Source organism: Gopherus flavomarginatus, chromosome 2 (genome assembly GCF_025201925.1).
Source record: "Gopherus flavomarginatus isolate rGopFla2 chromosome 2, rGopFla2.mat.asm, whole genome shotgun sequence".
Taxonomy (NCBI): Eukaryota; Metazoa; Chordata; order Testudines; family Testudinidae; genus Gopherus; species Gopherus flavomarginatus.
Window position 1 is genome coordinate 42,468,042 of NC_066618.1, and position 14,041 is coordinate 42,482,082.

The window sequence follows — 14,041 nt, forward strand, 5'->3', positions numbered from 1 at the left end:
AAGACTTTTCTTCTGTTTCATTCTAGAGATGGAGGCTATGAAACATCACCAGTCCTTGGAAAGTACTGTGGTTCAACTCTGCCTCCTGTAATCATCTCCCATAGTAACAGGCTATGGATAAAATTTGTAAGCGATGTATATGGCACAAGAACTGGATTTTCAGCTTACTGGGATGGTACCACAACAGGTAAAATGAGAATGCCAAGGGTGGAGCTATTTGACCAGTCTCCTTGCTAGATCATTTATCCTTTTCCTCTGTGCAGTTTTCCATCTCACCTGCATCTAAATGCATCCTGAATCCCTTTTTAATACTTTCCCTCAAACTTAACTGATTAGTGGCAACACAAGTTCAAGCAGTTTCGAACAGGGATCTATATTTCCTGTTCTTGGATAAATAAGGGCTTTTCTCCAAGTGATTTATGATAGCACCATATTCTAGTTTATATTTTAACTTCCCCGGTATCCTTTGTTTCTGTGCTTGTTAGGAAATTAATGGTGCTAAGAGAAGAGGGGCCAAGATACAGCGTGGGAAGGCAGCGGAGCAGGATTTAGTATTAGAACAGCAGAGCAGGAGATAAGACTCCTAGGTTCTGTTGCTGTCTCTGTCACTGACTTACTATGAGACATTTGGTGAATCATTTACCCTTTCATGTCTTCAGGTCACTATTTGTATGGTAATAGCTATCTCAAAGGTTTGCTGTTAGGATTAATTAGCTAATAGTCATAAAATACTTTAAGATCCGCAGGGAAACATGCTATCGAAGTGCAGTTATTATTGTGTATTTTCTAGTTTCTGTCACATAATTATGGCAAGAAGGAAGGGAAAGTATGAGGATAAACCTAAAGTCCCTTTAAAAAGAGCTATAAACTCATTGCCATGGCATCAGTAACCATGGAAAGTCTCATGCTAATGGATGTAATACATTCATTAGCAGATGATTTGTACTTTCGCTGAAGTGTAATTCCAGCAGGACACATCTCTTGCCTGAGGTTAGAATTTTCCCAAGGGGCTCTAAAATGTGTATAATCCTGTGAGGTAGCCCCCTGCTGTGAAGCATTTCATTGGGTAAAGGAGAGTTACAGTAGCAGAGCAGAGAACTAAGCATAAAATCTCTTTATGGGAGAGAGACTGGTGAGGTTTAATGCAGTTAATTATGGTTCTCTTTGTTCTTTTTAGGCTGTGGTGGGACCCTCACAACTTCATCTGGCATGTTCATGTCTCCCAACTATCCTATGCCTTACTACCACAATTCAGAATGCTACTGGTTGTTGAAGTCAAGCCGAGGCAGCCCATTTGAAATCCAGTTTAAACAGTTCCACTTGGAGTTTCATCCAAAATGCAGCTCTGATTACCTTGCTGTATGTACAGTCTCTCTCTCTTCCTCAGATTAGGGTGACCAGACAGCAAGTGTGAAAAATTGGGACAGGATGTGGGGAGTAACAAGAGCATATATAAGAAAAAGACCCAAAAATCAGGACTGTCCCTATAAAATCAGGACATCTGATCACCCCACCTCAGACAGGGGTATAGGTGCTGGAACTAGGTGTGCTGGGCATGCTGCAGCACCCCCTGACTTGAAGTGGTTTCCATTATATCCAGGGTTTACAGCTGGTTCAGTGGCTCTCAGCACCTGCACTGGGGGAGGGAGCACAGTGTGAGTGCCTATGTACAGAGACAGAGAGATTCACACCAAGTGACCAGTTCTAAACTAGGAAAATTCATCCTGAATGCCACCTCTACAGTTATGGAGAGGATTTATCTTGGGGCAGAGGAGGATACAGGATGTGTGTGTGTGAGAGAGGGAGAGATTTAAGAGCAAATTGAAATGTCACTTCAGAAAGTTTGTCCCTTTATACTGTTTTTCCATATATAGCTTTCCCCATAAAATGTGATAGCTTCGTTCTCCTTTACTTTACATATGAGAGATCAGTTAAATGTGTTAAGTTTAATAATTTTCACTACTATCATCATCCCTCAAGATTTTTATATGTCTCTTTATTCAAAGGTATATGATGGCAACAGTAGCAATGCTAAGATGCTGGGTAAATTTTGTGGGAATCAGATACCAGAGTCAATTCGCTCCACCAGGGATACTTTATATGTGAAACTAAGGACAGATGGCCATCTTGAAAGTAGAGGTTTCCTTGCTGAGTACAAGCAGAGTAAGTATGAACAAGAAGAGTGAGAGCGGCAAGTTGCTAGAATGCCAGTATTGGTTCTACAAACTTCTTATTGTATACTCTGGTCTCATTTGTGAGCAGAATTCTTTTCTAGGAAAGATTGTGCATGTATTGTAGTATTTGGCTAGATTTTCTGGTCTGCTAGGGCCACAGCACATAGTGCACTTAAAATGGACAGAAATAGCTAGTTTTGAATTCCAACATAAGAGAATGTATCCTGATGGAAAGCAAGTAGAGTTGGCTCTGCTGCCACCTATGTCTGCTGCCCCTTCTACTCTTTCATTAAGGACTGAATGTTTGTGAGGATGTGTGTCACGGCCATTCCAGGGCTGGTGCGTGGATGAGAGGGACATGGTGGAACAGTGCGCAGCTACTCCTAATCTTCCGTTGGTGTAGGGTTCAGACATTTTGCCAACGGTGGAAGATAAATTAGCCCCTTTGCTGCTGTAATTTCTGCTGAGGCTAGGTGGGTGAAGATCAAGGAGCCACAACCAGATCCTTTTGGCCCCCTTCAATGTAACGGGGAATCTGGTCCATAGGTTTTAGTAAAGCCCATCTGGAACATTTCTGAGAGTTTCATTTTTCAAAGCATTTGTTGCAAAAGACACATTTTTTAATTTCTTTGCAAAAGAATTCTTCTCCTGGAAGTACCTGAAAGTGTTGAAGTTCTGCAGAGAGCAGAACACCAACATTTGGAGGTGTCATTTCCACAAATCAATGTGATCAGCTTGTTACAATATACGCACAACAAAAATAAATCAGTTCCTTTTATACTTATTTTTATTGGTATTAAAGAATGAACCAATATATTTTTAAACAAAGTCGTCACTAAATCTTGGGAAGGGGGGAGGAGAGGTTAGTAGTCTGAAAGCAAATATGAACAATATCTAGGTTTTTGGATTTAAAATATTTTTCTATTTTGTGCCATACTCTTTATAACACTTTCATAGCTGGTACTTATCTTTTAAATTATAAATCATGCAGAATTCTGGATTTTCTCCATAATCTTGAATATTGTCCCAATATTTAATTTTCTTCTTGTGCAATACATTATGTGCCATATGGATTAGGTAAACTTTTGGTATGTCACTAAGTATAAACAGCATTACAGTTAATTTCTGAATATCCTGAAGATGACTTGTCATCTTGAGAGGACTTGTAGGTTTAAAGAGAAGGCTGTAGCTGGGAATTCCTCTGGGTTTGAATTACAGTAAATGATTATACCCCACTGTTTCTAATCAAAATGTTTGAAAAGCCAAGGATATTCAAGTTTATTTTGTGTTTGTGTGGTGCATTTTTTTTTAACTTTGACTGGCTCAGTCATCCCTTAAAGGAATCCCACAGTCTTGCAGCATATTCTTTACATGCCACCAAGTAAGACTCTTGATTAGAAAAAGCCTTGTAGCTACGTCCTTTTAAAGAGGACTGTCATGGGATTCTCTAGTCACTGCTGAGAAGTCCGCTTGTGACTGCATCTGTGGAAGAATTCTGCCTGGTCTGATGTCCCCTTCAGTCTCTCATTTATTCTGTGGCCCTTCTCATACTCCAGTAGTAACAGTGCTTCCTCTTCATGACTCAGGGTTCTCCCTTTTTATGGCTTGGCTCTATAGCCAAGTGACTATAATTTTCTCCTTCCAGGATATCAAAGTCTCACTGGACCCGTTCACTGGGTATTGTCCCTGGTTATCTTCCAATTCAAGGCTATGCCACTTTCCCAGTGACTTTCTTGCACCACAGAAACCTTCTCAGACTGCACTAGATGAATATCCACACCGGGCTGTTTATTTCAGATGTCTCCACCAATGCCTTTATAGTTTTAAACGTCAATACTATGTACAATGTCCCTCGTATCTTCAGCCCGTTTCCTAGGGCCCAAGAAGAGTGAATGTCTCCTTGAACTGAGAGCTCTGTGAGACTGGGCTCAGCCAGCCCTGTTCCCCTTGCACAGCCTTCCTGTGCCTTTTTGCGAGTCCTCAGCTGATGGGTTAATTAATCCTTTAGCTCACCCAGCCCGCTGTCCTGAGTAGCTAAACACATTTCATTCCCCAGTTAGCCCTCTTGGGGAGCTACTTAGTGTCAGAGTGATCAGACTAGAGACTCCCCTGTTAACTCCCTGCCACCCCCTTCATCTTATTCTGCTCCCATGTACACATTATTATGGAGTAACCACATACAGTATGCTCTGCAGCACAGCATTTACTCATATTGATAGTCTCTGAGTCCAGTGGAATCCAGATTCAGGAAAATGAGAATCACTGATCCAACAGCATGGCTGCTCTGTGCCCTTTCTATACCTTCTTTTCATTCCCCCTCTGTCCCCTCAGAGGGAAAAACTCTTTATCCCAGTCAAAATCCCCAAATCCTTTTCTAGATCTCTGCTTGATGACTAACCAGGGAAAGTATTATTAAGAACTTCACGCTGACTTCCAGCATGTTAAACCAATTAGGATGTCCAACACAAGCCAACTAATTTCATTCATCTTTCTAGCCATGTGTAATCTTTTTTTTTTCCTAGTTCACTGAAATGGTATGTGAGTTTGCAGTACTGTGTCTAAATGCAGCTCCAGCCACTGTAAATTGGTTCGAAGTGACTTATTTAGCTAGATGATACATTGCATTTTTATTCTGAGTTTTTAAAAGTAATATAAATAGATGTTTTAGAGAATAATTTTGCATTGGAAACAAAGAAAGATAGGCAAAAAGAGTATGTAGAATAATGGGGGAAATCAGCATATGATTCCAGTATTACTTGGGAGGAAGGATATTCTTATAATGAACGACTTGTAGTTGGGATGTCTGGATTTTGTTCCTCATGCCTGTGTGTCCTTGGGAAAATCACTTACCTCTCTCTTTCTCAATTTCCTTCTCTGTAAAATAGGTATAATAGTACCTACCTCATGGCAGTATTATTAGGCTTTATTCAATAGTATTTGTAGAAAATTTGAGATCCTGGGATGGAAAGCAGTATACAAAGTATAATTTATTACTGTTTTTTCCCCTCAGTTTGCCAAGGAATAGTGATTGCCAACCGTAGCCAAGGCATCTTGGAAAGTTTAAATTATCCAAACAATTACCGTCTAAATGAACACTGCAACTGGACTATCCAAACTACAGCTGGCAATACACTTAACTACAGCTTTACATCCTTTGATGTAGAAGAAGGATCAAACTGTGATCTGGACTATTTGAAGGTATGAATACAAATTCCAGACCACATGTAAATCAGTTCCTTTCATGGAGAATAGGCACTGAAAATACAGCATGCCCTCATTTTTTTCAAATTAGAAATATTTTGTTAGAAGAACAAGTAAAGAAACTCTAATTGTTAGTGATTACATTGTATATCTTACCTGTATGTCTATCAGTTTTAGTCATTTAGTACTTCGAACTCTAGTGAACAGCTAAAATCAGAAGATGGAATCAGAACCTGTTAGTGAACCTGTCTGTTCATCAGTTTCCAAAGGGAACATGTCTGAGCATGTCATGATACTGTGTGAGCTAGAGACATACTCACTGCGAAGAATAGTTGTACATCTTAACATTATTTTACCATGGGTAATATAACGTATGCTACCAATTCAACAAAGCACTTACGCGTGTGTTTGTGTATCCCTGTTCAGCAAGGCTGTAAGCATATGCTTAAGTATCAGTGACTTGAAATTAAACATATGTTGAAGTGTTTTGCAGAGTAGGGGTAGCCTTAAACTCAAATTCAGCATGCGCGTAAGGGTTCTTGCTGAATTAACACAGCCTCTCTAAGAGTGAAATTCACCCTTGTACAGGAGGCTAACACAAAGCACTTATTCACCACTTAAGCTTTGCATAGGGAAGAATTTCACCCTAAGGGACTATATCCCAAAGTTTTGAATAGTATTATAGCTATTTGGAGCCAGGAAGCTGACAATGAAGTGGTGGATATCCAAAGGTTCATAGTATTCTTTTAGGCATACCTAGTGATTTGGGGGCTGGTCTTGCTGAAAGTCAGGTGACAGCTCTGCTAGGCCTGTTGGTCCATTCCATCTTAATATCCTACATCCTTGTCCATTTGGTGTGCCAGTTTCCATAGTTGAAAAACTGGTAATAAACTGGTGAAAACTGACCAGTGAAGGGCAGAGGCCATGAGTACAGTAGAAAGCCCTGAAAGAAAAAGATGGCTGCTAGAAGACAGTATTCCAGGAGCCATGGCTGGATAGTGCCAGACTCGAGAGGGCTTGATGGACATTTTAAGAAACAGAAATAGAACATGTTGGTGGGAGGAGGAGGGGGTGATGTGGATGTGGGGAACTTTGTTTTAATAATTCCTAGTTTGTTTGATGAAAGAAAAATGGAATGAATTTACTAAAAAGGGTAAAAACACAGGAGAAAATAGTCATAGAACTGTGTTAAAGAGTCTTTAATTTACAAAAGAGGTGGCTAAATTGCAGCGGCAAAAATCAGAAACATAAAAATTCAAAGTTCAGTTAGACACTTTAGAGGAAAGGATCATTTTGAGAGAAATCAAAATAATTTTTTTTGTCATAATACAAATATGTCTGTCTTCAAATGTCATTTAAAATTACGGTTCCTGGATATGGAAAAGATGTCTTCATTCTGCTGCATGGCATACAAATATGTGCCAATATGTAAAAAGAGAACAAGGGTGAATGAGTTAGGAAATCAACTAATGTTTGTGTCACTCTTTGAATTGTGAAAAGGGGAATATTTTGACATTAGTACAGAGATCTATGAGATACAGGGGAAAGGAGAGAATGCTTTGTAATGTGTGTGTCACTGATTTTCTAAGCAAATGGTATTCCTGTGCTGAAACCCATGCTGAACCTGACTTCTGTTTGTCAGGGGAGAATGAGTAAAATCAGAATAAAGCCTCATAATTATTAGGGTGGAACAGATGTTGCAATTTTGCAAAATGCTAACGTTATTATTACATTTAAAAAGGAAAGCTCCAGAGGGACCAACCAGGAATAGCACTGGTTAAAAAAGCAGGTGTATATTCCAGATGTTTGAAGAAGCAGAGATATTTCATTACTATTATTATTTGAAATAGGCTTTGTGTTGACATATATAGATGTATTCTGGCAGAAACCTGACTCAGCTGTATAGAGAATGCACTCCAGAAACCATGTAACAGCAGAAGGAAATAAAAGAGTAGAGTCGCTCTAAAGAGTCAGTATAAGGAAAGAGTGACTTGCAATGCGTGTTTTAGATTAGGAATTTATCCCTAATATGTATAAATGGGCCCAAACCAGACCTGTGAATTTGAAACCCTTTAGAATTCTGGGGAGGAAGAGTTTACGTGTGTGAGGGGATGTGGGAGGTATTGGGGAGGCAGGGGATGTGTATAGATACAGATCTCTGGATCATACCCCACCTTTGTACTTTTGGACCCAGGTCAGATCCCAAACTATAAAGGAGCCTATTTTTCAATTCCATATTGGAATGTGGCTAAAATATCTGAATCATTCCCTGATTCAAAGAGTTGGGATGGGAACTGTATTTTGTTTGGTAACTTGATATAATAAACACTTTCAGCTTCACTAGCTGCTCCTTGGCCTGCTAAGAAAAAGAAAGAAAGAAAGAAGTCTCTTGCACTTGCTTTCTAGTGGTTGTAGGTTCCTTAGAGTACTATAATCAACTAGATGAAAAAACCCCAAATCTCTAAGTGCATAGCTGAGAATGCGCTAACACAGTGCCCAGGTGATCAGGGATCAACCAGTGCAAATTAAATGCTTGACTGAGCCAAGCTGAAATGAAATTACATGAAGATAATGAGAAATCATTAGTGCGTTGCTTTTCCCTTTTCTTTTTCTCCTTTGATCACTGGATGCTAATGTTTTTTGAGTCAAGTTGCGCCTTGAAGGCACTGGCCAGCGTTGGGGTCAAGCCGACCCACCTCATCCCCAATGGAGCTCTGTGAGGGAGCATGACTCAGAGTTTGGATTGCATGGGGCCTGATTCTCCACAGCTTTGCACCTTGCATAGACATTCACATCTGTACTAAGTGGGGGTAAAATGTCTCCTTTCTGATGTGGTGGCATCTGAGACCTACTCAGAGCTTAATTTGTAATGAAAGAGGTGCTGGGGCACAAGCAATTATGTACCAGGTCTCTCACAATTTTTTTTACTTTCATAACTGACACAGCAAGCCCAGAGGTGCCAGGGCTATGAACTCCCAAGCCTAGAGGTGCTGGGGCTCAGCCCTGGCAAGCACTGGCACAAATTAAGCACTGGACCTACTCTGCACACTGCAAGTGCATACACAGGGCCAAAGCAGGAGAGAATCAGACTGATGGACTTTATCCAGGCATTTTCTAACATTAATGTAGGGTGAGCACTTCCTGAACAAATGAGCAGCATATTCTGTTTCGTGGTCTGGCAGTGAAAGCTGGCTCCTAGTAACAGTCGGAGGTTGCCTGACATTTTCAGAGGGTTTACAGCTTAGTTGTTGAGAATATCAGAGCAGCTACATGTACCAAAGCAGTGACAGTATGGAGACAGCACATAAAGGGGTGCTGGAACAATTTGTATAGTGGGAGTGCTGAGAGCCATTGAACCAAACTGTAAAACTTAAATATGTTGGAAACCACTTCAAGCCAGGAGGTGCAGCAGCATCTCCAGCACCTCTAGTTCCAGCACCTATAAGCACATACCTTATAGCAGACCTACTTTTTTTTGTTCTGATGTGCTACTAAGACTAGTTGAATTGGATTGTAATTATATTGCCTGCTGTGACTTGAATTTAAAACCTAGCATTCATGTTTTCAAGGGGAAAAATAGCCAGAAGGCTGTACCAGTGAGGTTAGGGACAGTAACCTAGGAAAGAAATGCTGCATCTTTCTCTACTGTCATGATGCTGTTAGCTGAATAATCAGGGGTGACTCTAGGCATTTTGCCACCCCAAGAACTGCAGGCAGGCTGCCTGCCGCCCTCGTGGCGCTGGCAGAGCGCCCCCCGCAGCTTGCCACCCCAAGCACACGCTTGCCGTGCTGGGGCCTGGAGCTGCCCCTGTGAATAATAATAGTTTTCTCTTCTGTCTTTACTTATTGATTTACATTTTATTTAGTGTGACAGATCATAGGCTCAAAAGAGGCAATGCTCTTTTATAAATATAGAGAATTTAATGTTACTGCAATAGAGTTTTGAGTCTAGCAATAGGAATGAAATTCACTTCCTTCTTATCCAAGAAAAATATGATTTGAAAACCTCTTGTCTTCCTGTCCTTCAGCAGCTAACTCCCTCTGTTTTCTTATACTCACAGCACTTAACCCTCACTTTGAAGTCCAACATGTTTGGCATATGCTTGTAATGATCCTGGGGGAAAAGCCTGCCCACCTCTTCCCAATGGCACAAAAATGCATGATGAACCCCAGAACCAGTGTAGTTTTGCTGTGCAGGGGACAGGATGCAGGCCATTCATATATGAGGGCAAGTCTCTGTGCACTGTAGAGCACTAGTTGATGTCCACAATAGCATGGTGGGAGAGGATAGTAGATCTATATCTGTGCATATCCATTGGCTAACCTGCATGTGTCGTGGTGATGCGTATGTTCCATGGAGCATGGGTGGCAGGTATCATAGGCTGGGAGAGGCTGTGCATCCCCAAACAGCCAAGCGTGGCCCTGCTCACACTCCATACCCAGACCACCTGCTTCCTGGTCTGCTGTGCTGTGGCCCCAGCTTGGACTGGGACCAAGCTGGCCACTCTCCCAGTACTCCAGTGTTGTTGGCACTGGGGCTCTGGATCTGGTGGGGGGGGCATGGAAGGGGCTGGGGCCTTAGATGGAAGGGGTGGGGCTGGATGCTAGCCTCCCATAGCCGACAGATGACGCCCCCCCCCCCGCCATGCCATGGAGGCTACTGAAGACATGAGTCTGCAGTAGCAAGCACAGAGTGGCCCTCCTGCTGCTCCAGAACCGGTGCAGGGGGCAGGGGCAGAATTCCTCCCCACATCAACAAGCCCTGTAGTGCTGTCTTGCTCACAACTAGTTATTACACCTGAATATGTAGGCTCCAGCAAATGAGTGCATTCTTTCACAGGACAGCTGTTCTTGAGTACGCTTTCATTTCCTTTTTCAGTAACAGGATATGTTTTTACCACAGCAACATTCCGGAAATACACCATAATATCCTCTCTCTCCATGTGGGAATAATGCATTAAATAATGATTGCCTGAACTAAACCGGCAATCTTCTTTTTCTAATGAAGTTACACACAGAAGAAAAGGGGTAACACTTTTTTCCCCTGACCCTAGTTTTACTTGCTTCTCTAATTTGAACCAGTAAATAAGCTAACAGCATATTGGAGCTGTGGGAGTTGCCCAAGACATCTGAGCTATCATGTGATATATATGTGTTTTTAAAAGTCCAGCAGGAATTCTCCAAACCCAGAGGATGGCTCAGTTTGCGGTCACACATCAATTGCAAAGTATCACCAGCAGCACATCACCCTGTGGAAGCAAATGATAGATGGAATATATTCATCCGGGTTCTTTAGTCAGGCATCAAATTACAGCCTTCTGGCTGGACCGCAGCGGCATCTGGAAACCCATTAGTATGCAAGCTGATAATAATCAAACCTATCTACAGATATAAAATACCTGCAGGGATTTACAATTCACCAGTAGAAGTTCCTCCATATAGCATTCTAAGGATAAAGGCAAATTCTCCGCTCAGCTCTCCATGGCAGTTCTTACCAGTGATATACTGCTTTCACTGCATGAACAGGTTTTCAGTGGGAGAGCTGAACAATTAGAGAGAGCAGGATATCAGTTACGGTCTGCTTTGAGGATCCAAGAGGAGATTTGTGCTCAAAAAGTTTTTCCAAATAGCCTTAATCTTCAGCTCCTCAGATGGTCAGGTATATTTAGAACCATGGTCAGAAAGCAGAACTGAAACTACACTAGTGAGGAGAAAACTTGGTAGTGTAACTGTGGTAAATTTGTTAATGATTAAGGGGCTACATGATCTCTAATTGAAACAAACCTCAGATGATGAGTGGCACCAAGTGATTCAGGATGCGACCAAATGGCGGTTTGCTTGAAGACATGCAAATCCCAGCATGAATGAGTAATACTTTATTTTTAGTTGCACATTTTCTTCAGCTGCTGCACCCTGCCAGCTCAGAGTAATGTGACTTTTCCTCTGCCTCCAGGAAAGCAACTAAATACAATGGGGAAACTGTGAAGTGTCAGCGTGTCTACTGCATGCTAATGTGTAAGCCCCCGGCAATGAGAGGAAATTCAGCACTGATCCGTCTTTGCTTGTAATTCTTCTATCTTCTAATGTCCTCCCCCTGTCCTCCCAAATTCACGTAGAAACTGGCACTGTAGAGCCTGGCCTGTTTGATACACAAATGAAACCTTCCAAGCAGTGATGGAGCTTGTCTCTTTCACTTTATGGTTTTATCACCATTGAATGGAGGGACTCAGTGGCATTAGAAAGCCCAGATGATGCTTTTAAAGCTTCAAGTGAGTCCACTAAAATTCCCTTGTCAGAGGAAAGAATCCAAAATGGCAAAATCCCTCTTCATAACCCACTTCTGTAAGTTCTGTCATTCCTTTGAGTAAGATCCATAGGGTAACCTCCCTCTCAGATGGCTTTAGGATTCTATTCCCATTGCTGGAGGAATTTGTCTTATCAGATACCTCAGTAAGTTAACTTGTTCCTGAGGCAAAATTTTCCATCTATTTTCATCAAAACTGATTTGGAGCTCCCTCTTTAGGGGTATCCTAAAGTGATCCATCCTGCCAGAAATATTTTGATACCACAGGGTTCTTTTCTTTTCAGAGTCCTACCTCACTCAGAGAGTATTAGGAATTAACTCAGTTTGTAGTTAAGTTAATCTGTGGCCTGTCATTGTCTGTACTAGGACAACTGGCTCCAAACTCTACACAGTTATTTTGTGCTTTTTCAGTCTGTACCATCCTCTTTCATTAATTTTGTTGTATAATCCACAAGAGGATTCCCACCTCTTCATAGGGGTTTCACGGGGTCAGCCCTGGATTCTTCCAGAGTATGATTTTCCTGCCAGAGGAAATTTCAGGGATATAATTCTCACAGATCCAGAAGGGATCCTGCTTTCTTGTCCATCAACACTTTACTACTTCAAAGTGAGATAGAACTCCTTTGTCTTTATGATTCCCAAGGTGCTGCAAAAGACAAAGAAGTTTCGCCTCTAGTAGCGCCAGCCTTAGGCTCATAAATGTTGTTCCCTTCACAAGAGCACTGTAACGGGCTTGGAGGGCTGAGCGGCCTAGTGGTTGGAGTGCTTGATTTTTCAGCCTCCTTGCTTGGTCAACATGCCTCAGTCTTTAAGGTTGGAGGAGAGAGGTAGAGGGACCCAGGCCCTTCCACTCCACCAGGTCCCAACCTAGGACCTGTCAAGGCTGATTCCCCACTCTGGCACTTTGAGTGCAGAAGGTGGGGGCCTGCAAGGATTCTAAAAATTAATACTGACCACTCCAGTCTGGTATTAAACTCCCAAGGTTACAGTTTCTCTCTGACCTTGGATGGGTAGATGCTGCCACCACCCAAATGCAAAAAACTCTTTGAAACCAGAATTCTTTTCTGTGGGGTACGCTCAAGCCCTTCTCCCCCACCTCCCTGCTGGGAAGAGCTGAGAAAGAAAACAAAGGAAATCAGCTGTTGCCACTAGCTAATTTAACAACATATGCACAAACCTCTTAGGACACAAAAAATCCAATCCTTTTCTTAAAAAAGGTAAATTTTATTAAAAATAGAAAGAAAGAAAATACATCTGGAACTTAGGCTTTTGCTAGATTTAAAAAAACTCACTTACAAAATTTAAACATCAAGAATAACCTTCTTGAATCCAGTTTAAAGGTTACAAGCAAAACAAAAAGCATTTGGTGTTAACACAGAGGAGTCCACAAGCCAATAAGAAATAAACAGAAATAAACTAATCGTGTCTTTTTAGACATTTCCTAATTTATTTACATATCTGGGGTTTCAGATAAGCAATCTCTAGGTATGATCTGATGGTTTTTCATATCTGGCTTAAGCTTCTCACAATATAACTGCTCCCTGTTCTCCTCTTTCCTGGAGAACCACAACACACAGACAAAGGGAAGTTTTTTTCCCAATTTCAAAAATGTCTAGCTCTTCCATTGGCTGTTTTGGTCAGGTGCTCACTCCTTTCCTTTTACCTGTGGGCTTGTTAACCCTTTACAGGTAAAGCAAGTAGAAAACAACCACCAAGAGGGATTCCATAGCCAACTGGCTGGTGGGGTGTTCACAAAGGGTAGCTATCCCCCCTCTCATTTATCACAGACCCTGAATAGGGGAGCCCCAGCAGAGAGCCTACATCCACTGCCCTGGGCTACTTCCTACCGCTGTCCCTTCAGTTTGGGGCATGGCCCCTATTGTCCAAGTTGTAGTGATGGTTTGTCTCTAGTAGAGTCCCCTTGTGGATCCTGGGTAGTGTCCAGTTGCAGCTCCAGGTTTCTCCAGGCAGGGCAGCCATATGTTTGGCGGGGTCAGAACCCCACAAGGTCTCTGTGCTTTGGTCACTCAGTTCTGTCTTAGGCTGGGTGCTCCTAGGCCTTGTTCTCAGTCTCTTCTAGCCAGTGGGACAGTGCTTGTTACCTGGTGCCTGCCTTGGCTGGCAGGCTAGTGATCCTTCCCCTCAGATAGGGAGGCAGTTAGCTCCTGCCTCTTCACCAGTCAGTCCCAAACTGAGCCAGGTTCTTTCCTTTTCTCTCCCCTCCAGTCCTGGCGTTTGCTGCAGGTATAATGGAGCAGATGCTGGCTGGGCCCAAAGGCTGTCTTTAACCCTTTGCATGCTGGTGGGCCCTTTTTCTGCTTCATCATAAGCACTCTGTTTATTTTCCTCTTCAAGCAGAAAG

General features: G+C 42.1%; 1 protein-coding gene across 1 annotated transcript in view; it reads left to right on the forward strand.

Annotated features, from left to right (window-relative positions):
- Positions 1–14,041, forward strand: part of CUBN (cubilin) — a 225,433-nt gene that overhangs the window by 63,894 nt on the left and 147,498 nt on the right. Inside the window, exons 24-27 of the mRNA XM_050937633.1 lie at positions 27–187; positions 1,178–1,359; positions 2,007–2,163; positions 5,185–5,372. Coding sequence (XP_050793590.1) covers positions 27–187; positions 1,178–1,359; positions 2,007–2,163; positions 5,185–5,372 — 688 coding nt within the window. The remainder of the gene's footprint in view (positions 1–26; positions 188–1,177; positions 1,360–2,006; positions 2,164–5,184; positions 5,373–14,041) is intronic.